Source organism: Leptodactylus fuscus, chromosome 5 (assembly GCF_031893055.1).
Source record: "Leptodactylus fuscus isolate aLepFus1 chromosome 5, aLepFus1.hap2, whole genome shotgun sequence".
NCBI lineage: Eukaryota > Metazoa > Chordata > Amphibia > Anura > Leptodactylidae > Leptodactylus > Leptodactylus fuscus.
In genome coordinates, this window is record NC_134269.1 from 93,726,407 (window position 1) to 93,750,376 (window position 23,970).

Sequence of the window (23,970 nt, forward strand, 5' to 3'; positions counted from 1 at the left end):
AGTGAAAATCTCTCAAACTCTGCACATTTTTAATTTTTCAGATTTGCAAAAATGTTTAACACTTATTTGTCCCTTTAACTCCCTTAAATTTTAGATGAGCAGGACTCTGGGCTTAAGCCAAGTGCATTACTGTTCGCCCTAAATACAGCTTGTTGAGAGACCCTGTCACCTTAAATGGCTCTATCTCTGGAGTTGCAGGGGACAGAGCCGCAATCTTGGTCTTGTTTTAAAGCCAAGGATCTTAACGCCCACAGATTTATAGATATCACTGGTTAAAGCAGAGATGCATATACTCACACTTTCAGTTTAATCAGTGTATAGGAGAACACACAGCAGAGAGAGGAGGAAATTATTTGATTATTCTCCTGTCCATTCAGATACCTTCAGGGGAGGGGGGTACCATGGACTTTTGTTCATAATATCACCCCCTCCATTATCGGTCAGAAACATACTTGCCATTTAACCCCTTACGTGGCTATATCCTTATAAGTCATTTTACAGGAAAAAAAAGGAAAAATAGACTTTTTTTCCCTCCCTAAATATATACCAGAATTGATATTACCCCATCCAAAACAGCCCCTTAGATAAAATGATTTATTCTACATGATAAATGCCATAAACATTAAAACTCAGCTGCGAGAATTTATGATTTGTGATCTGCTCACTGCTCAAAAAAAAAAAAAAAATACTGATCAAAAATCTTATGTACTCAGAAAAGATAAGGTCTCATAAAGCTGCACTGAAATAAAATGTAAAAACTTATGAAAGCTGTAATGCAGAGCGGGATAAAATGTTACTGGTTTAAGGCTAAACCTCTAAGCTCCAAAGGGTTAAAATGCACATAAGGCATCACAGTTATGTGTCAATATAATATTTCAGCTATAAATTGAAAATCTGCAATAAAAAAGTGACCATTTCAGGAGGGTTTTTGCAATTTTAAAGTGACTCTTAAGGGTAACACAAAATAATACCGTAATAGTAAACTCCTTTCCAGAATCTTCGAATCTATAATCTCAGTACTGGCACATTCTAATATGTACAAAAGACTAGGCTAGGAAAGGATATTACGACTTGAATAAAGGAAAAGCTTTGTTCCAGCAATACTGGCCATACACGTTAGATTAATGATGTCCGAACCAGTCGTCACAGCAAACCATCTGCTGTTTATGAGGGTCTCACACTCTCCCTGGAGAGCAGGTATTTGGGCAGATAGAGAGCGGGCTCTTGGATTTCAATATGCTTGTGTCTGCCTGTGTATGGGGAAAGGTGTCGACCAATTGACTGCCTTATATTAATGAATTCTACTATTTGTGAAGAGATCTGTTTTAATGTTATTTAACTAAATGTATCTGATATTGAAGTGAAAGGGAGAATGTTTGTTTGCCTTGTCTTTTGTTTTTCATTTTTTAGTATGCTCCTTTAAAAAAAACCTCTTTTTGTTTTGTTTTTTTAGACACTTTCCATTGGGGTCCTTGACATCTTTGGCTTTGAGGATTATGGCAGCAACAGCTTTGAACAATTCTGTATTAACTTTGCCAATGAGCGGCTGCAGCATTATTTCAATCAGCATCTGTTTCAGCTGGAGCAGGTTTGACATTTCCATTTTTGGCAGTGGGTGGGGGCTGATACAATAACAGCGGCAGGTCTGGCTTCTGACTGTGATAATTTCTGTACGCCTGGCCTTGACTGAATAGATGCACTAAATAGATTCATTTCCTGGAGTATGGTTTCATAATTGAATAAGGATCATCCTTCGCAGCGTTCGGCTCCTTCTCCTGAATGGTTTTAGATTTGATTCTGAGAAGTAATTTAATAATTGTTGTTTCCGTTAAACTAGATGGCACATTTGGCCTGTAGTTTGCATTCTGAAGTGTCATTTCATTGCAGAGCAATGCTAGAAACGTTTTATTATGTCAGATGACTCCTGACATTTTGGATTTGTTCAGAATCAAGCTATTATTTCTATTTTGGTAGAGCACACATGAAGATATTAAGAAGATATCTCGGAGCAATGCCTCGATGTTAATCTTTATGTACAAAATTACTTTACTACAAACCTCAATATTAGAGCCAAAGAGGCTTTGATGAACTTGTAATGTAGTTTTCCTACCTGTGTTGACTGGATACTTATGAGTATATTTTGTAAAGAGCATTGATTTCTATCTGTTACCACTTTATTGTGTTTTCTACAGGAGCAGTATCGGTTGGAGGGAATAAGCTGGAATAATATCAACTACACTAATAATGAAGGCTGCATCAATCTGATCAGTAAGAGGCCAACAGGACTAATCCAGCTATTAGATGAGGAAAGCAAGTAAGAATTGGAGCTATGCAGCTTTTTATTGGCTTAGTGATCCATGGATAACTGTCTTCATGTTATCTGTGTTTGTTTGGCAGGAAACTACACTATGCACTTGGCCTTAGTTTCTAGTTTCTAAATACTTTGTCATGTTTCACAGTATTTTCCTCTCTCTTTTTTGTTCACTAGCTTCCCACAAGCTACGCACCAAACTTTGCTGGAAAAGTTTAAACGTCACCATGATGGAAACCCCTACATAGAGTTCCCAGCAGTTATGGAGCCAGCCTTCATAATCCAGCACTATGCTGGCAAGGTTAAATATGGTGTTAAGGTAAGTAGTGCCTGGGTAATAGTTAGCAGGAAAACTAACGCAGCCATTCCCTGTGTTATCCTGCTGACTGTCCTGCAAACTGTCAATGCACAAAGTAGTGGCTGCAGCATTCACCTATTAGTAAATAGCACTTGATTCAGTGGAGTTCATCTTTGATCAGATCTCCTATCCCTGCTGTGACATAAGTAAATTGCATAATAATAATTAATAATAATAATAAAAAAATTATTTATATAGCGCCAACATATTCCGCAGCACTGTACAGTTTGTACAGTGTACAGGTTCAAGCACAGACAAAAAGATACATTACAAAGAAATAGTCACTTCACACAATGGGACTGAGGGCCCTGCTCGCAAGAGCTTACAATCTATTGTTCAAAGCATAACATTCAATTAAGTGTTTAATAAAGCTTTAAAGGGGTTGTCTTCTAAAAACAGTCTCCATTCATACAACTACCTATCAGGTAGTATGACATGACAGAGTAAGGAATATCACATGTTACTCTGTACAACTGGGAAAATGATAGGCTAACCCTATAATCTAGGATAACCATGGGCTAACCATAATCCCTGGCAATATGACTGTGTCAAGTGGGCCGTATTCTGAACAGGGCTGTCTCACATAGAAATTAGAATTTGTGTTCACATGAATTTTACTCTCTAGCTTCAAACCACGGCAAATTCTAGCTAAACATTTTATTAATCATCCTTTGCAGGATTTCCGTGAGAAGAACACAGATCACATGCGACCTGACATTGTGGCCTTACTACGTAGCAGCCGAAATGCCTTTATTCGTGGAATGATTGCCATCAGTCCCGTGGCAGCGTTTCGTTGGGCTTTGCTAAGAGCGTTTTTCAGAGCCCTGTGGGCTTTTAGACAAAGCGGGAAAAATGGCATGGGCAAGAAAACTGGTAAGTGGCGGATACTTTGGAATATTGCAAGTGATCCTTATCATTGAACGTGGTATGAGGCTGAAGACAATATTTGAATGCATGGTTAATAGTTAAAAGTATTGTATTCCAGGTTTGTTACGTTGGGAAAAGTGCTGTGAATTAAGAATTTTCTGGGAGTTACTCAGGGTTTTGATTTTGAATAGCTGCTGTTTTATAGTGAATGTAACAAGTGTTGGCATATTATAAATCTGTTTTCATTGGCAACTATCCCACATGCTTGTGTCATAAGTCTTCCTCGTGGTTGCCTTATGATACCTTAGCTCCCTTACTTCTGTCTCTTATTTCTGGGTTTAGTAGATGCATCTTTGGGGAATTCTGCCTCTATCTTTGCTGGGACTTTGTTACTCTGCGCTTTCTCTGGTTAATCTGTCTCTGTCTTCTCTTCCTGTGTGTTTGCTCTCAAGGCTCGGGCCCCCTCAGCACACCGGGGCCTCCAGGCTCATCTCACAAAGGCCTTTCTAGCTTTAGCTTTCTGCAGCACCCCGTCCACCAAAGGAGTTTACAGATCCTGCAGAGGTGTCAGAACGACCAATACAGTAAGGCTGCTGTCCCAGAATCCTCTGCAAATTCATGAACACAAAGCTCCATTTCTATCATCTGTACACACACAAAAGCACACACAAATTCCTGGGCGAACGAACTGACAAATGAAAGCAGGCTTCATACCAAGAACTTCTCTTTCTCTTACTGCACGGAAACCTATATGTACCCATGTGTCTTAACTTGTATGCTTGCAATTTTTACACAAACCTACATAAGACTGAACTATGAAATATAAGATAATAATCATCAACTATTGGTGCATTTCACAAGGTAACACAAGTTCTTATATTAACATGCTTGCCATTTAATTAATAACCCAATGGAATTAAAATCAGAAATACAGTCAATCTATCAGTTCTTTCTTGTAGTGCACTTAGGTGGGGCATCGATAGGGTTGCCAAGAGGGCTTGGCATTGGCTCAATATGTCCCAGTGATAAAGGTATACGTAATGAGAGGAGACATGAAATAATCAGAATCCTTGAGTATTATTATTTAGATAATACATGTGCAGTAAAATCAGTTTGAGACAGCAAATAAAGAGATGCAGGATTTCTGGGAAAGGAGCCAAAATTTGTTAATGAAGTATGATACAAAATTTATTAATGACACAAATCCCAGAAAATCAAAAGTTGTCCGAAAGTCTTGTTATGCTTTAAGGGTGAGTTCAGACATGGTGGACTTGTAATTTACAACCCAATACATGTGGAAAGGGTTTTTAAAATAGCTTTGTCCTGTAGAGTGAAATTTCATTGTGTAGAAAGTAGCAGGCTTTGGATTTCCAATTCTGTAGCATGCTCCTTCTGTTGTAGAAATATAGTGAATGTTAAGGGTGAAATTCATTGTGAATCCACAGTATTATCAGTAGGTAATATGTGTAGTTTGTTGTGGAATAGTTGCAGGATTTGTGGCAATGTAAAAGTCAGTGGAAGACCTGAAGCAATTCAGGCGAGTTGCAGCAAAAACCACTCAACTTGCAGTAGCACGCTGAATGCTACTGAATCATGATGCAAACTAAGCAGCATTTTTTGCACTATGTCCCCATTCTTAAAGGTAGTATTCTTAAAGGTAGTATTGGCAAATATGGGTGTCAGCTGTGAACAAATAATCTGATGTTCTGTGTTGCTATAGTCACAGCATAGTAGGCTAGTTTTGCTACATATTAACAAGCCAACTATATTAGACCCCATGCACAGGACTGAGTGTGCTTCCAATGTAGGGCCAAGTTTGCAGTTGAATGCACTTGGATGACTTGAGTAATATCAGAGTGTTTCCCATTATGCACTCACTCTGTAGGGGCTTCTGTTCCAATGACACAGTTATAGAGCAGATCCTATGCTGCACCATGTCAACAGAATGGAATGGCAGGGCAACAAGCTTTTTTACTACATAGCATTGCCACTTTTGATAATTGTGTTTTTTTTTTTTATTGATTTGTTATGGTTTCACAGATTAGAAATAAATTAACTCAGACAATTGATACCATCTATGGCACACTGAAAATGGCTTTCTGTTTCTCCTGCAAACAAACATTTAGTATAGTATCTCTACTACTCTCACAAACTGGAAGTCCTGACAGTCATAGCTGCTATATATACCATGTGAAGAAAAATAATGATGACTATAAATATATACCAGAAAGGACATAAGATGTATTTCATTTGGATATCCATTAGTCATGATCCATTGTTTATCCAGAACCATTGCCTTCAACTTCTAAAACTGTGTTCACACAACCCATGTTTATGTACCCGGATTGCTTCAATATTTAATATGGCCTAATGGCAAAAACCTATGAAGCAGTAATCTGTACAGCTAAAAATAAGTATGGCTGCTCAACTCACAATCTGTAGAGAATTTCATCCATAAGTAAAACCTTTGTCAAGAGGATTCTCGTTAGTAATGTATAACTTTAAGGGGCCATTCACATGGTGGAAAATGAAGATGAATTCCTCTTCATTTTCTGGCTTCCTTTTTCCGCCCACTAGCTCCCTATTGCGCATGGTCATTCAATCACATCTGTCCACAGATTAGGTCCAGATGAATGGACCTTACCAGCGGGGAGTCTCAAACCGACGCTAAATCAGGTGTGGATTCCGTGGCAAGATCCAACAGGATGTCCTCTTTATTTTATTTTTTTTTTTTTTTTTAAGTGTCCTGCTGCGAACTCTGCCTCCCACTGAATACAATTGGAGCTAGAATCTGGGGAAAAGGATTGTGTTTGAAGGATATATCACATCCTCTTTTTTGCTAAGGCCCCACGTTACGGAAACACAGCTTTTTTTATTGCAGATTTTGCTACGGTTTTTTTTTTTTTTTTTTTTTTTTTTTTTTTTTTTTTTAGCCAAAGCAGAGAGTGGCTACAAAAGGAATGGGAAATATATAGGAAATTCTTATACTTCTACCTTTCACTCTATTTACTCTTGGTTTTGGCTCAAGTAACTGAAGCAAAATCTGCAAAAATAAAAACTGCGTTTCCGCAACGTGGGGCCTTAGCCTTAAGCAGTATCTTTACATAGTTGTGTATAGAATCCATATTTACTTAAAGCGCCAGATGAAGATAACTGAATGACAGAGTGACAAATGTCATGTACTGGGATTTAATTCCAATGGAATAGCTACTTACAAATACCTTATGTGATGGAAAGGCCTTATTTACAAAGTCTTGGCTTTTCACCATACGGCAAGTCAGTGTAGGTAGAAGCCTTCAGATATCTGACTGTACACAGATCTAATCATGAGAGCTCCCCATTATGTGGAACATCTGCTGACCAAAGAATGAGAATCAAACGCTTTCTACAAGTGTGAATGAGGTTGTATTCTCTTCTGTTTAGATTTAGATGTAGAATGGATCCAGTTCCTTGTTTTTGCTGCTGTCTTATGTGAATTGCAGTTCTGGTAAATATTCCATTCTTAATGTCACCAATAAATGTAGATAGGTTTTTCTTCTACCTGTCTTGTGCACATTATAGATTAAAGGTTAATGATTTATGGCGTTTTCCTGTAGATACGTTTTATGTTGTTTTGAAGACATTTTAAATCTGTTCAATTTTTACTCTTTAGCACAGTGCATGGTAAGTGGATCCATGCACATGCTGACCATGAAGAATGCATTTGGTTCTCATTCTAGGTCTTTGTACGGCATTTTTCTTCAATTTAACACATTTGCATGTTTTTCTGCCCACTTGCTTTTGTCTTTAATATCTCTAGGTTTCCCATTTTTGGCATGGGAATGCATGTGTTTCACACCTCACAGTGACCTTTCTTTTTGCACCTCCTCTAGAAATTATGCCTGCGCTCATGTCATGCATATATTAATGTCCTTAAATTTCTAACACTATTTTTAGGCCTGCAAGAAAAGTGTGGATCTACGAGGACTGGTTAAATGGGCATGTTGCTAACATTTTAGAGTCACATAAAAATACAAACACAGAGTTTATACAGGATGATATTGTTCTATGCACTGACAGGTTGAAGAAGTATATCTGAGCTTTTAAGAACACATTCTCACACACGCACTCACCTGTCCAAAACACAGAACCATTACTGTAAAGGAATAGGTACACAGGCCAAGTTTTGGGAGGGATTCTCTTTTTATTTTTATTTAAAATCTGAGGTGACCCTTTCTTTTCAGATATCCCTCGTCCGACTCCTCGTACTCCTCTCTCTGACTTACAGGGTGTAAATACAATACAAGAAAGAAGTCCACGGTAAGTACATGTAGAGACTGTAACATCGTTCTATTCGCTTTCAGTCCATTTTCTGTAAAGCCCGTTTGTATCTTCTCATGTATATTTATAATTTTTGTTCTAGGGAACTGACATGGTCAACAAGAAGACATCGCTTGTCATCCTCCAACTCCTACCTGGATGGTGGTGGAATTTTCATCAGCTCCTCCAGTTCCAATATTAACAACAGTGATAGCAAACTGCTAGAAAGGGCACATGGCATTCTTATGTAAGAGCTTTTACCAAAGCCAAAAACTTTAGTCCAAGTAACATTCTGCATCATATTCATAAGTGTAATAGATGGTTGTGGATCCACTGTTTCACCAAACCCAATTTAGCTTAGGGTCACTCCTAAGGGCATTATCTAAGTGGCCGCCCTGATCTTCACTCTTTAACCCCTGTACAGGGATGTAGACCTAGCTTCTGGTAAACCATCAAGTCGCCACCTCTTGGAGTGGCCCTGGTGTTGGGAACAGCTGACCAGGCAGGTAAAGGACTATGGTGCAATCCACAAAGAGATCAGGCAAAAGCAGAGTGTGATTACAAACTCTGGAAGCATAGGTGCAGATGTCAGGAACAGGCCATGTGTGTAGCAGGTAATCCAACTGCTGTTATAGTTCAGCAGACAGGGAACAAGGTAAAGTACCCAAAACAATGTCACACATGATCAATCAAGCAGTAGCATACAGACACACATTTGCAGGACACCAGACAGACTAGGAACCTTTGCTTAGACAGGGTGTGGCAGGTAAAGCAGACTTGTATATCTGGTCACTGACTGCGATAGGCTTGGAAAACTTTATTGGCACACATACTAACCATTTAACTAGCAGGAAGTAAGCGCTCATGCACTGTAAAGGCTGATCCTGTCGCAGCAGAATCTGGAAGTGCACATGCAGGGTACTATGAAGGAAGAGGGAAAGGGCAGTATGTAGAAAGGGTAACTTGGCAGCCATGCTTGCTGGGAGAAGTAGCATGCTTCTGGAAACAGTCAGCAGGTGTGTGGGAGGTCATTGGCATGTGTTTTACTTAGTTTTTTTGATCAGAAAAACAGACTGCCTTGAGAAATTCTATATTTTTGGGTACATCAATAATGTGTCACATCTGTACGTTATTTATCAAAACTGAATGAGGAACGAAGGAAAAACTAAAAGTTATTCTGTTTATTCACAGGAGAAACAAAAATACAAAATCTAAACCTACTCTCCCTAAGGTGAGTGAGAATTAAAGCCTCTTTTTAGTAATTTTCTTTTTTTTCAACTCTCTGCAGAAGTTAGTTGACATATTATTTTTAGTTGGTTAAAATATTTCAGTCAAAAGTGTTGTCTCGTGAAGATAATCCCTAGTTTGAATGAACTATGTTAGAGCATATGGAAATCACAGAGAGGACCCCCTTTACTAACCTGAATGGCCGCCATGTAATCTCTTTGCCAGGGTAATCCTCTGACCACCACGGCAGCACATTTCAAAAGAGGTTTGTTAAATAAAGTGCATTATGGCCGAGGCCCTGTGTTGGTGTAAACACAGAAGTTTGTGGTTCTAGCGAATCCCATCCCCACAGTGGGGTAAAATACACGCAGCAGACATATTGATGACCTGTCCTAATATTTGATTTGTCCGGGTCTGACACCCCTATCATTTAGCTGTTCTCAAAATATGATATTAAATTATGGAGCAGGCAGCAGGTTTTCTGTGTGCTGAGGGAACTAGTCACTGCAACATAGCTATCATTCAAATGAATGGGAACAGATCTGCAGTGCCAAGTCAGGCCACTACACAGAGAACAGATCTGCTTTCTGCTCCATTACCTGTGTATCAGTTTCTTAAAACCTATCCTTAGCATAGGTAATCCATATTTTTAGCCCTGAAAATCGCTTTCATGATTTCCTGCATTAAAGGGGTATGCCATGAGAAGTATATTAATGACCTATATTTAGGTCATCAGTGTGTAATTGATGGTAATTTGACACTTGGGACCCCCACAGTTCTGCTGTTTGAAAAAGCCATGGTATTCAGGTGAGTTTAGAGGCATTGTCACTGACTACCAGTCACACTTATGATTTGGTCCATGCTTTGTGTTGCAGCACAGCCTCATTCACATTAATTGCTTGGGTTGCTGCTGTACCATGTGACTGATGAAAATGACATAATTGGTACAGGGAAGAGGCCTCAGTGCTCATGATCACCGCAGTCTCTTTAAAAACTGATCAGTGGTGGTCCTAGATTTTGACACCGCCAGTTACATATTAGTGATCTATCCTAAAGATAAGTCATCAATATATATAAATCCAGAAAAAAAACTTTAAATCATGTTCTTCTTTCTACCTGAAACCACAGCACCTGTTGGATGTGAAGTCTTTGAAACATCTGTCTAATCTCACCCTTCATGATCGCATTACCAAGTCCTTGCTCCATCTTCATAAAAAGAAGAAGCCACCAAGTATTAGTGCGCAGTTCCAGGTACATTTCTACTTCTCTGAAGTGCTTCTTTTCAGAAGTTTACTTTGCCATGACATTAGATTATGAAGGTTGTTACTTTGTCTTTGCTTGTTTTAGGCATCCTTAAACAAGCTGATGGAAACTTTGGGACAGGCCGAACCTTATTTTGTGAAATGCATCCGTTCCAATGCAGAAAAGGTAATAAATGAATAAAAATCTTTCAAACAGGTCTACAAATCCATTTTTATAGTCATATATACAGTGCCAACTTTATTGCTTTTGTCGTCTTTGTGAAGAGACTGTCTCTGCAATCTGATGTAAAGGGGAATCCAGAGTTGCTTACAATCTTTTAACCACGGAAATGCCGCTTTGTTTTTGCATATGAACGCTGTGCTTTTTTTTCTGAATCACAAGATAAAAGCACTTTGAGGTACGACACATATTGAATAATCTGTCAAAAAGATCATGAAATATGCTGTGTATGCTAGAACACTGATTCCCATCCGCTCCCATTCTACCACCTGGTCCGCCACTGGTTTCTTTATCCTGGCCTCCAGTAATGATATCCCACTGATGTGGCCACTAATCACTACAACCCTTAGTGTACCTGCAATTCTACAACAAATTTTCATTACTGAATAGTACACGTGATTATAAGATATTTTGTAATATATCTTATTAAAGGGGTTGTCCCATCACAAGGATCCTATCTATAGTGCTTGTTAATGTGGATGTAAGACTTTTCCTAAATACACTGCTTCAGCAAAACTGCTTTGTTTGTCCATTATCTTACTTTATTCAGTTCATTTTTGACACAGCCCTTGACTTATCTGCTTAAAAGTCAAGTGATGTATCTGCCTGGTCTCAGGAGGGAGGGAGGAGGGGCTAAGTGCACGGGAGCGAGCCTGTGTATCTAGCTATTCCTGTATCTACACCACGTGAACTAGCTTCCTGTTAGCAGATAGGGGAGAGGAGCTGCTTTCATTTCTGAACTCGTCTTCTGTTCTCCCAGTTATCAGGCTAGATAATTCAATTGCGTTCATTATGGCAGAGACAGGCAGTCTCTGTATGTAACACAGAATGGAGTTGCTCCTGCCTGTAGTTCATGGTCCAATATTGTGCATATAGTGTTGTTTGAGGACCCTTGATGACATCACAGGCCCTTCAGCCGCCCCATAGTATCACGCTATGTGGTGGGCGGAGCTACATACTAATTTGGGGGTGGAGCTAAAGGGCAGGTTGCATATGAAACCCCGCCCACCAAATGACACAAGAAACCAGGAAGAAAGAACATTTTACAGCAGTGAAGACTGGTGAGTATGCGACGTAGGAATACCCCTTTAATGAAATCTGTTTCCTTCTCTATTTTTAGGCTGCTCTCTTCCTCCTTATCTTCACTCAGACTGTTTATTTGCATAGAGTATCTATCCATCTCACACACTGTGGAGGAGGAGACTGTTAACTGATTTATTTCCTTATTCTGTGCAGTAGTAGTAGAGTCTTAGCAGTGTTAAAAGAGCTCTCTGACCCACAGTGTAGCAAAGTATTGTACAGTTTAGTTATCTGCAGTGGTTCTGACAGGTCCTCGCTACTGTCAAAAGCACAACATAAGGTGAATATTTCTGCTGTCATTATTTTATATCATTCTAAGCATCATCTTTTTTTTAGTTTTTGATGGAAGGACATCCCCTTTAAGCAATTTTAGTCTACTAAATCTTGATTTCTTTATTTTGCATAATTCACAAGTCAATCCTTTTTTGTTCATTTATCTGAATTCAGATTGAGTTGTTAACCGTGCTCTGATTTGAGTTTCTTGGGTCACCACTGAAAGTTGTAGTGTTTTGACCACTGACGCTTCGGAATTTAGAGAAATCCCAAATATGTTCTGATGACAGATTGAATGGTTCATTCTTTACAACTATTTTTAGACCTTCTAGAAAATATACAGTTCATAATTGAAAAAGTAGCTTTGTTTTCTATATGGATATTGCAGATAGCCTCCACCCAAAATATATCCCAAATTGCCATGGTGAGAACCTCCTATCAAGCACATACAGCAGTTTAGTCTTGCCTTTAAACTTCAGTTTTTCCCTAGAACATTGTATTCTCAACCTGGTTTTGCGGAGATACTTTTCAAGGCGGTTTGCACTTGCTTTATACTTATAATGTCAATATAAATTCTTCCAAAAATAGAAAAATATACATGCTTATGGAAAGACATGTACTTTTGAACTAACCATAGCCCAGTATGACTGTATTATCCCTCCATTTTTCAGGTGCCTTTGCGATTTAATGACTCCTTGGTGCTGAGACAACTTCGATATACAGGAATGCTAGAAACTGTCCGGATTCGCCAGTCTGGCTACAGCTGCAAGATTCCCTTTCAGGTCTGACTGTGGGTTTAGTCCACACTAGAACTGCTTTTTCTTCTGTCCTTCGCTTAAAGCAATTATGAGTGCATTAGCTTTTATATAAAGGTCAGCTTACAGTCACTGTATCAATTTTGTTTTCTTACTGTAGTGTCTATATTCTCACATCATGTTACTGCTAAGAGGTGAGTTGCAATTTTTGCAACAGCATTTAGAGGGGTGTTCCAGTGGTGTGCCAGAATTATTTGGCGGTTGGAACCTCTTTATAATTTTGCCACATGTGCCGCAAGCACAAACCATATTAAAACCAGCTCCCGAAACGTGAATCTTTAAAAATATTATCCCCATAGAACTGAAGACAAAATGTTGAATATAGAGACGCAGGAATAGTGGGGTTTGCTGTTTTCAGTCTTAAATTCAGCTAAAAGAAAGTTTGTATGAGGTTTCCGTTCCATGTGAGGTCTAAGTGATGCTGGGTCCACACCAGTGTTCGGTCTTCGTACTCAGGTTTCCGTCTTCTGTCGGCAAAAGACGGAAACCTGTCAGACCGTGTCCGGCTGTGAGTCCGGCTGTGAGCGCGTTTTATGCTCTCCGCGGCGAAACGTTTTTTTTTAAAACACACAAGACACAAAGTCCTGCATGTCCGACTTTGTGTCCGGTTAAAAAAAAACGGTTTCGCCATGGAGAGCACAAAACGCTCACTGGCGCTCACGGACGGACACTTTTCAAACTCATTCAAGTGAATGATAACAGACCTGTATAACGGAGACCTCGGACGCAGATGTGAACGAGCCCATGGCAAATTATATGCCGAATTTAGAATTAGAAGGATCATATATTCTGATCTTAGTAAATGTAATGTGTGCTCTTGTTAATATAATGTTGATTGTTTTTGTCTTTTCTAGGACTTTGTAGCACAGTTTTCAGTATTATTGCCAAAAAATGTTACCCCTACCCGCCAAAGAATCCAGGAATTCTTTTGGAAGATGGGTCACAGCCCTGATCAGTATCAAGTTGGCAAAACTATGGTGAGCAGAGTAACTACTTTTCCTCGACAATGAAATGATTGATGACATTTTTCCATCTTGCTTCTGATTTTTCATTATTTTTCTCAGCATTACATTAACTGTAATGGTCTGTCATTGTATTTTCCTTTCAGGTTTTTCTGAAGGAGCAGGAGCGACAATGCCTCAGAGACATGCTACATCAGACAGTGTTACAGCGCATCGTTTTGTTACAGCGCTGGATAAGAGCCATGCTACATCGCAGAAGGTTTTTGCACCTTAAAGATGCGGCCTTAACTATTCAGGTTCATATTGTTCCCATCTCAGCTGCTCAATGTTTTGTTTGTAATATTTATCAGTAGGTTGGCAAATTATATTTGGGCTTTTTTACAGAGATACTGGAGACATTACAAGAAAAGATTTAATGAAGAGGAAATGCAAGCCAAAGAAGATACCCTTTATCAGGCTGCATGCATTATCCAAGCATGGTGGAGAGGTTACAAAGTGAGACAAAACTACCAGCGCGTAAGGGAATCAACTGTTATTATACAGACATTTTGGCGAAGATATTGGCTTCATAGGCAGAGGGCAGCACTATGCATCCAAACAGCGTGGAGAAGCCATGTTGCAAGAAGAGAGTATAAGTGCAAGAGAAATCACATTATTACTTTACAGGCAGCATGCAGAGGTTTTATTGCAAGAAAAAGGTAATGTATTTACGTCTTTAAACTTTATAGTAAAAGTTTTAAACTTCTGGAATTAGCAACTATTATGTTAATTATTTAGTAATATAGTTATTATTATTAATTATTACTATATTTATTTTCTATTTCACAGAGTGCGATCATTAAATAGAGAAATTCCAAACCATTTGTTTGAGGACACTTCTCTAGATGATAGTAGTAATGCAGTCTTCAAGTCACCACTGCTATCTCCTGATACTGATGTTAGTCACTGGGAAGACATCTCTGAACAGAGCCATCCAAATCCTACAAGTATATCGCTTTCTGGAAAGAGTGGTGAAGTGCAGTATAGAGAGAGACCAAAATCCTTGGAAGACCCCAATCAAAGAAAAGTGGTCCGAGCCAAAAGGGAAAGCCGTCGCATGAGAGAGCTAGAGCAAGCACAGTTTAGCCTTGAGTTGCTGAAAGTACGTAGTAGTGGAGGTGTCTCTCCATCAGATGAGAGGCGTTGGTCTGCAGAATTAATTCTGGATAAAGTTCCAGATACCCCTGAAAGTGAAGGATCTTTTGGCAGCTTGGAACTTATTAGCTCTGAAGAAAATCCACAGCCTTCTGAGGAACCAACAACAAATGTGGTAACTGGTTCACCAACTCATAGACCTCCTAAAAATTCCAATGAACTTTCTGAAGACTCTCTTGAAATGTCTGACTCTTTGATTTCAGAAATAATAAATTCTAAACCAAGCAAACCTGTCAGCCCAACCTCTAGAGACTCCGCAAACACTCCTAGCTATGAAACTCAAACTGCCGATGAGAAACCAAAAATTCACCTCAGTAATGAGCATCCAAGTTCTTGCATTTCCAGCCAAATAAGCTCCAATTCTTTAACACTATTGACTTACCCCAATGGATCTAAAATAGTTTCTAAGAGTGAGTCACCAGGTTCTCATTCTGAGATTCCTTGTTCTCCTCCTAAAGAAAACTCTGTCATAGAAGAAAATATTTCAACCAATGGACATCTCACACCACCAGTTCAAACATCTTTACCAAGTCGTATGGTCCAAGGGTCCCCTGCTTCTGATATACAAGCTCCCCCAACACAACATGAAGCCTCTTCTGAGACCAACACATCTTCCACATCTCATCATCCCCCATCACCGCCAACTAATGCAGTTGATATTACCTGGGGCTCTTCATCCAGCTGGAGACAAAAGCCTACGTCTCATGAATTGTCAGAAAGTGCGCCAACCAAAACTTCTGTCCCTTATCCTTACAAGATTCATACTCGTGAGCCCCAGCTTTCCTGTAGCCTCCCTACCTTCTATGTCCCAAACCAGGGAACACTTAAAGCACAGGAGCACAATGATCTTGGAGTTGCTCCCTCTGATACCGTCCTTCAGAGACTTCAAAAGCTCAATAAAGAGAAGGAAGAGCTTCAGAAGCAGCTGCAGCAAGAAAAAGAAAGGCTTATGATGGAGCAGATTCGCAAAGAAAAACAAGAGCTAGAGAGACAACGTAAACTACAGGAACAACAGGGACAAAATAGAGATCCAGATACCTCTTTGCACTTTTCGAGGAGTACAACAAAAAAGCAGTCTGACAGGCCACAGTCTCTTCTATTGCAGAGTACACACTGGAAGAGTCCCCCCTCGAAAACAGAGATCAAAGGATTGACAGTTAAAGGGAAGACTGGCTTAGTTTCACATAATGACCGTCCAGTTAGCATGTTCTTGGATCAAAGGGAGTTGCTCCAAGCTCCCAAAGGAGATGTGACAGGAGACATAGGTGATTCAGGGAGACGACCCTGGTTGCACAGCACTGTGAATTCCAACATCTTTTTTACCCCCAAAGGGAATCTAAGTAGTGACTCAGAGTAAGTAATATGACATTTCTGGCATAGAAAAAAATTTCAGGAATTTTGCAACTATGTATACACTTCTACAACTTGCTACAACTAACAGCTTTCTACCTTATAATAATGTTATACTTTTATTGGCTCCTTTATGAAGACATTGCCAAGCTTGGTAAATATACCCTGTGTCATGTTAGATAAAGACTGCAGTCAGTCTGTTTTTAGTCAATAACACATCATCTTTTCTTAGTACTCTGGGTGGTGTTATTTACACTACAAATTTATGAATAAATTGATTGATAGCAGGGTGATACCAGGTATTAGGGAAGGGAATGGTAACGCCCCATTGTCATTTATTCCTAAACTTCTAATTTGAATGACAGAGGGGCAACACATTGCAGAGCTCCAAACTAAAATTACATATTTTTTTACTTAAACATGTCAGTACCTCTCACTGTGTATACTTTTCAATAAAGCAAGTTTAAAAAACAAAAAAAAGTCAGAAGAGGTGGCAGGCCCAATGAAAACATCAAATACTACAAGGGGAATTAGAATAGTAAAGATTTATGACATATGACTTATAGGTGGAATTCCCTTTTGAGGGAAACATGGCTTCTAATCTATACATAGTTAAAGAGCTAAAAGAGCATTTTTCCAATGGATAATACATAGGAAATTCTACGGCAATGTTGCATTCCATTGTTTTTTGATGGGAAAAGTAAGGGTGCATGCACACTACTGAACAAATGAACAGTTCCTCAGAATCTGTCCAACCGTTTCTAATTCAATAGTCTGTTGTAATAGTGTGATGAATCTAGCATCATATTGTGGTCTTCATTTATACAAAAAAAACCTATCATGCAGGTGTGAATAGTGCTTAATAAGTTAAATAGTTCCAATAATAGGTGTAGTTTCAGCAAGGGTTATGACCACTCAGTCCTTATTACTCAACAATGAATTTTGTGGCCACGTGACCGGTCAGTCTGATGACAGCATGTAGAAGATTCTGGTAAACTATATATTCAAAGGCCTCAAAGGAGGCAAAAGCTAGATTGAATACTTAAATGACTAGTCTGATACATAGAGGGAATTTGAGAGGACTGCATTGTCCCTCACATAATTCTAAATATATTCTGATTATATAATTCCAAAATGACTGGTCTCAATTTATAAAAACTGCATTTTAGTGACAGCGAGGCTTAATCTCTGATAAATTACATAATAGTAGTGGCATCTGTGGAAGCAATCACTATTGGTAAATCTGCCATGCTTGAGGGAAAAGTGAGACAAAATACATTGATAAACATACACTCTTTTTTTTTTTTGCTAAGTTATTTGTGGCATGGTAGTGGTGTGGCACGGTAGCAGTGTGGCATGGTAGTGGTGTGGCATGCTGGCACTTAATCTTCTTCAAAAGAAATCTGTTTAGGCCGGAAACGGTTATAGACTACACGTTCTTGTCTCATAATATGGCAGATTATATGCTGTTCCTGACCTGTAACACAGATCTATCGTGACACTCTCCACTGGTCTTCAGACTCTCTGGTTTTAGTACTTGCAGAGTGATGCCAACCTACTCTGCCACAGCTTGTGTATGGCAGCAAACTGGACCATCTTTGCCACTATGTGCAAAATATCACAAAGCATCAGTATGTGATACAGAAGTTTATTGTTCATTGATAATGACCTTTGAAATGGTATACCAGATCCTACATGGCTGTGAGACTAGGTTCACATAATGCTTGTGATGTTCATTGTTTATGTTTGGTACGAAAGCTCCTAACATACTCTCTGAATTGTCTTAAGCATAAATTAGTTCAGTAAAACACAAAGGTGTGCTTAAGCATGTAAATATATTTATACAGTGGAAAGCAATGGGCGAGAAATGCCACTATCTGTCTGGGTATATGCATTAAACAGAGGCCATAAGCAAGATGTATGTGAACAAAGCCTTACAAGTCATAAATTATATATCTATAAATATATAGATAGAGAGAGATCCATATATAATTTTGATCTTTTAATCCTATTTTACCTCTCTTGTTGCAATCCCCTTCTTCCCCTTATACTTACAGCCTTTGTGCAGTACCATACAGGTTCATCAGTACTAGAAACATTACTATGAAGGAAAATAGTTCTGTAATACAATGTCCACAATATTTATTTCTGTATATAGCTGGAATCTACATATGTAAATGGAGAATATGGGTGTACTGTAGAGGATCTCCATGGGAGAATACATATACACATGCCTCCATAAATAGAGGATTATTGATGTTTGGAAGAATTCTGAACCTCTATGACTCCACAAGAGCCTTTACACTTGGGGTTGAGTTTTTGTGCACTTTTTGTCAACTTTTTATTTCCTTCTATTTTTAAGAAATAGAAATGACAAAAACTTAACCTCAATGTCCATTTTGGTTGGATTTTTTTTTCTTCTATCAGTATTACCCTGGCCAAAATGATTAATTGTTATATATTCTGGATTTATCTCTTTTCTATAACTTTCATTTTCTGTTACTGATTTAATAAAATTCCCTTACAGCAATTCCTCCCTTCAACCTCATCGATCTGCACGCAGTGAACTTTCAAAGAGGTTGGATGCAACCGAGCCTTCCGGAATAAGTGAGGTGGGTATCGCTCTGGTCACTACAACAGTCATCATAATAGGCTACTCGCTATCGCTGTAGATCACGTTGTAAATTGCGCTTACAAATTTCAATCACAGGCTTTCTTTAGGTGCATTGTCTACTCTGCCCCATGTTTGCTATACTTTGTTTATTTTTCCTGTGTTATTTTAGTACTCCCTGCATTTTTTGGACCTTCCATACTGTTCATACTGTTTGTTTCCCTGCATTCTGTTTTGTGGATTTACTTTGTTGTGTTATGTATATTGATTTATCCTTCTCCATCACGTGCTTGTGTTTTTATTTTGTGTTCCCCATGTCCGTTGTCATTCTGTCTGTCAGGCGCCACACAGACGAAAAGCTCGTATGGCACGAACTCGATCAGATTTCATGACTAGAGGAGCTCTTGGGGGGGGAGACTCTGAGGAGGATTCAGATGAACAGGGGGAGCGGATTCCCCCCTCTGACCCAACTGAGGAATCAGGCAGACAGATCCAGGCATGTCACAGCGACTCTGAAATGGTAAAGTCCTGTATCAGACACTCGGTGTGTAGCATTACTCTTTGAGGGAATCTACTATGTATGACATGTCCCCCTATTGCATAAATCTATATTCCATAGATGGAAGCCTCCCAGTAGGTTTTTTAATGACTTGACATTCATCACAAGCAACTATCGCTTGCAACCTCTTAATACATATCTTAACATTTAATACACAGACCTAAGTATATTTCTAACCTCCTACTGAAGGTATGGATATAACTTTATTTCAGCTACAAGGCATCAAATGATTGCTTTATGAACGTATTGTGGGGGGATTTAATAACCTCTTGAGCCTTTTGTTCTCTTATACTGCACCTTTTAATGCCTTTTGGTGTGTGTGCAGGATGGTTTATATGGCGTAACGTTATTTACTGTGCATTAGAAATGTGCAACTGTACTATATGGGCAGTGTGAAAATGATTGAAATATCTGACAGGAAAGAAATCACATGTTGGGTGAATTTGTACAAGATTAGCTGCATGGAAATAGATCTTTGAAAAAGGTGCACACAACTAGAAATCTGCAAAAAGACACAAATATTCACCTTCATTTACTTTTTTAAAAAAACCAAAAAACATTTGTTGATCAGGTTATTCATATTGATCAGGAGAATTGATCTGTTTTCGCTATTTTATAGTGAGCATACCTTTTTAATGTGAAGTATAGTCTTGCTACTGAGATAATCACATTTTTGCCTGTGGTAGCCACCCCACAACATAAAATGGACAGGTCCCAAAGTGTCAGAACAATGATAAACGGTTGCTTTGGCAGACACAGACACATTATGGGTGCACCAAACAGCTGATATGCATATGGATTTAAAGAGGACCTTTCATGTCTTCATCAATGTGTGGTATTATATACCGCTAGAAAGCTGACTGAATCCCATGGAGGCCCCCTGAGCCAGATAGACCCCTTTTCACCCTGGCATTGCACAATACACTCATCATACAGCATCTCTATAAGATACTTAAAGAAATCACCCAGTTTTGTTTATATATATATATATACTGTAGACCATTCTGGGTGTCAGTGTTGTGCTGATGCCTGATGTATACTGCTGTATGGGCACATATTCTCAGTTTAACAGACGTAAGAGGGCTCTAGTTTAAGGCAAGAGACTACTGACAGGACCTCAAAAGATTATTTCAATCAATAAAACCCATTGATTTCAATGGGATGTAAAACCCAACACCCGCTGTGTGTTTGGAGTATTTCTGTCTGGTATCCGCTCTTTTGAGCAGAGAAAAAAGTCAGACTTGCAGTACTTTTTCTCCATTCAAAAAATAAAGATACCAGACGGACAGCAACCAATCCGTTTTTCCTTCAGTACATGCTCAGAATGACAAAGGGGGAAAAAAAGAAAAAGGATTGGTTAAAAACAAACACAAACTGATCACAAACTGATATAAGCGATCAGTTTTTTTGAACGGACACCCATTGACTAATCCATCTAAAAAAGATGAATTTGGTTATCTGCTGTGTAACTGTTTGGAATCCTTTTTGTACCAAAACGTTTTTCTCTTTAAAATGTTTGCAAGTGGCGGCAACACGATGGCTCAGTGGTTAGCATTGCAGCCTTGCAGCGCTGGAGTCCTGGCTTCAAATCCTGCCAGAGACCACATCTGCAAGGAGTTTGTATGTTCTCCCTGTGTTTGCGCGGATTTCCTCCCATACTCCAAAGACATACTGATAGGGAAAAATGTACATTGTGAGCCCTACATGGGGCTCATAATCTACATTAAATAAAAAATGGTTTGCAAACGGATGAATACCAGACGCAGGTGTAAACCTTGCGTAAAAGTGTTTTTCCCTTGTAAATCAGGGCTTTTGTTGCCATGATATCGCCAATTTGTCAATATGCAAATTAGCTGTTTGGAACAGCATGAACTTTAACAGTTAACTTATTGGGGAAATGGCAGCGCCTTCATTGCCCCAAAGACCTATTTTGACAAAAAAAAAGCCAATATCTCTGCAATAGAAATGCTGATTCACAAGGACAAAGCGCCATATGATTCAGGTGACTATAAACTATCCATCTGTATTGCTGGGTTAATATGTTACATCCTGGTAACAGATTTCCTTTTAACGTTTAATTTCTTGGGAACAAGAATAAAACAAGTCATGTTCACTATGCCATGAACCACCCCCACAGCAGCATATAAGTGGAATATAGAAGGGCTTTCGGTGGTGGACTCACTTTAGGCTTTGATGTCCAGCCTTCATCTAATTCTTATATTTTTGTCATTAAAGAATTCGGATATACAAAGCGTCTTCTCTTACAGTAAAACCAGATAAGGAAAGAGTGCGGCAGTGTTATAGTGTTATTCCAACATCAGTTGTTTTGGAAGGGACATAGGCACATAGGCTTATACGAATTTAATATACAGTTAAAGGGTATAATTTATATCAGGGTTTTCTGTTAAGCCTATGTTTTAGTTTAGTAATTCTCGAAGGGTGCATTCACACTAAGTATACGCTGAGCTGATTCTGAACGTAAAATGTAAAACACGTTCAGAATCAGCACGTACAAAGCAGATCTGCTTTGTACGTGCTGATTCTGAACGTGTTTTACGTTCAGAATCAGCTCAGCGTATACTTAGTGTGAATGCACCCTAAAATTGTATAACTTCTGCTTCCAAGAAAGTGTAGTACCTAGAACATATGAAATTATTTCGGTTTGTGGCCTGTTCCATAAAAAACAAAACATGTGCTTTTAAGGGCCTGCAACTAATCCTGAGTACCCTGAATATTCTCCAGTAAATTTACTTATTATGAATTGCACCATTTTTGTGCATTGTCACAAAATGTTCCCTTTTTTTCAAATAAATCAAATTCTGCATTGCAAACAATATTTATTAAAAAAAATGTAAAGAATGCTTTTACATGAAACGGACTAGAAAGAGGCTCAAGTAGTCCATTATTGCCAAAATCTGCATATTATTTGACATTCTGTTGATGACATTTAATGTACATATTACATGTTTGTTGTTATCTACAGGAACCATCATTTTACAAAATGGTGTTTCTAACCATCTAGTAACATTAGCTTAGAAGTGGCACTTCGGGACAGTAAACTTCTACAAAACAAGTGGTCTTTAAGTCCAGCCTGGTTAATATACACTATTATACATACTGCTATACCTAAAATATGATTTTGTCTTTTTAGAGTTCTTTGCATTCTACGTTCCTTCTATTATTGCCCTTTCTGAAATGCCCTTTTTTCTTCTCAGATGTTACAGAAGGTTCAGACTGGGGAGCGGCTCAGCAAACTCCAGAAAGCTGTGTCTCAAGGAGAGATGTCCCGGATATTACCTGCTCACCGCACTACAGAGCAAGATTCTAGGTGAGGAGTGTTTGTACACCAAGCCAATGCGTGTATGCAATATAATAAAATTAGCTTTTCTACAATACACCTCCCCTCATTTATTTGTAATTCCAGACCCCAGAGAGGAAAGATTCGCTTCTGGGGGAAGATGAAGACAACAGAAAAGTTGACACCACAGACAGAAGTATTAGAGATGGATACAGATGCATTAAAAGAAGGGATTCATTTCAGTGATGGTAAGAGAGTTGTCATGTGCACATTTGTATGAATAAACTCTACATTGTTGTCTTCCACATAATATATATATTGGACTTATATGATATGTTGATATAGTGGACTATATGTGATAATGAGATTATTAAGAGCTATTGAAACATATACAGTTTGTAATGGCATGGTTACCCTTCGTAGAAATTTTATTTTACTGGTTTGCCGGTATGTTATAAAATGACTCCCCCTGAAGTTTAAGTCATAAAAAGACGATCATTTCTTATCTCACATAACAAAACCTATGGGCCTGCATCTTCTGTTATGACCAGTTGAACAGGTTACAAAATTGTATCCACACTGACAATATTACAGCTGTCTCTTATACCCTTTGTACTGCCAATTTGGATGGTATAATGAAAGTGTGCCAAATCTTATCTTATATGTATTATGTGGGCTAGTAAAAGGTATAGATCAATGAACAGTATTACCCCACATTAGAGGTAAGCACTACCTATAATATAAGAACCAGATAGGTATTATATAATAACATGCTGTGCAAACCGAGGCACAAAAAATTTACACAGGGTATTGTGGCTAAAATAAACCTATTTACATGTGGTAAATTTTAATATATTGCATAACCTAGCAGCTGTGTTGTCGCTGTGGCCTGTTACGTCAGCAGGAGGATCCCAAAAACAAGAAGCTATGTGCTGCTATTAGTACCACTACATTTTTTGTCACCTCAACACTTTGTGGAGATCATTGGCACACGGATACAAAATTGGCTAATTGTGGGGCCACACGGTGGCTCAGTGGTTAGCACTGCAGCCTTGCAGTGCTGGGTCCTGGTGTTCAAATCCTGCCAAGGGCAAAAAAACATCTGCAAGGAGTTTGTATGTTCTCCCCGTGTTTGCATGGATTTCCATCCCATATTCCAAAAAGAAATACTGATAGAGGAAACAAAATTTACATTGTGAGCTCTATGTGGGGCTCACAATCTACATTTAAAAAATAAATAAAAAAAATGGCTAACTGTTGGTTATACCACTCATCCCTTCCACC

General features: G+C 38.8%; 1 protein-coding gene across 4 annotated transcripts in view; it reads left to right on the forward strand.

Moving 5' to 3' along the window:
- The window catches only part of MYO9A (myosin IXA), a 102,661-nt gene that overhangs the window by 48,544 nt on the left and 30,147 nt on the right, over nucleotides 1-23,970 (forward strand). For 2 of the 4 annotated variants that reach the window (XM_075273650.1, XM_075273651.1), the window contains exons 11-29: nucleotides 1,454-1,588; nucleotides 2,193-2,314; nucleotides 2,489-2,630; nucleotides 3,347-3,542; nucleotides 3,989-4,120; nucleotides 7,760-7,835; nucleotides 7,939-8,082; nucleotides 9,027-9,066; nucleotides 10,191-10,313; nucleotides 10,410-10,490; nucleotides 12,569-12,679; nucleotides 13,567-13,689; nucleotides 13,821-13,970; nucleotides 14,059-14,372; nucleotides 14,503-16,221; nucleotides 18,746-18,830; nucleotides 19,170-19,349; nucleotides 22,604-22,716; nucleotides 22,813-22,934. In XM_075273650.1, coding sequence (XP_075129751.1) covers nucleotides 1,454-1,588; nucleotides 2,193-2,314; nucleotides 2,489-2,630; nucleotides 3,347-3,542; nucleotides 3,989-4,120; nucleotides 7,760-7,835; nucleotides 7,939-8,082; nucleotides 9,027-9,066; nucleotides 10,191-10,313; nucleotides 10,410-10,490; nucleotides 12,569-12,679; nucleotides 13,567-13,689; nucleotides 13,821-13,970; nucleotides 14,059-14,372; nucleotides 14,503-16,221; nucleotides 18,746-18,830; nucleotides 19,170-19,349; nucleotides 22,604-22,716; nucleotides 22,813-22,934 — 4,108 coding nt within the window. The remainder of the gene's footprint in view (nucleotides 1-1,453; nucleotides 1,589-2,192; nucleotides 2,315-2,488; nucleotides 2,631-3,346; nucleotides 3,543-3,988; nucleotides 4,121-7,759; nucleotides 7,836-7,938; nucleotides 8,083-9,026; nucleotides 9,067-10,190; nucleotides 10,314-10,409; nucleotides 10,491-12,568; nucleotides 12,680-13,566; nucleotides 13,690-13,820; nucleotides 13,971-14,058; nucleotides 14,373-14,502; nucleotides 16,222-18,745; nucleotides 18,831-19,169; nucleotides 19,350-22,603; nucleotides 22,717-22,812; nucleotides 22,935-23,970) is intronic. The other 2 variants (XM_075273653.1, XM_075273652.1) reach the window with 2 other exon arrangements.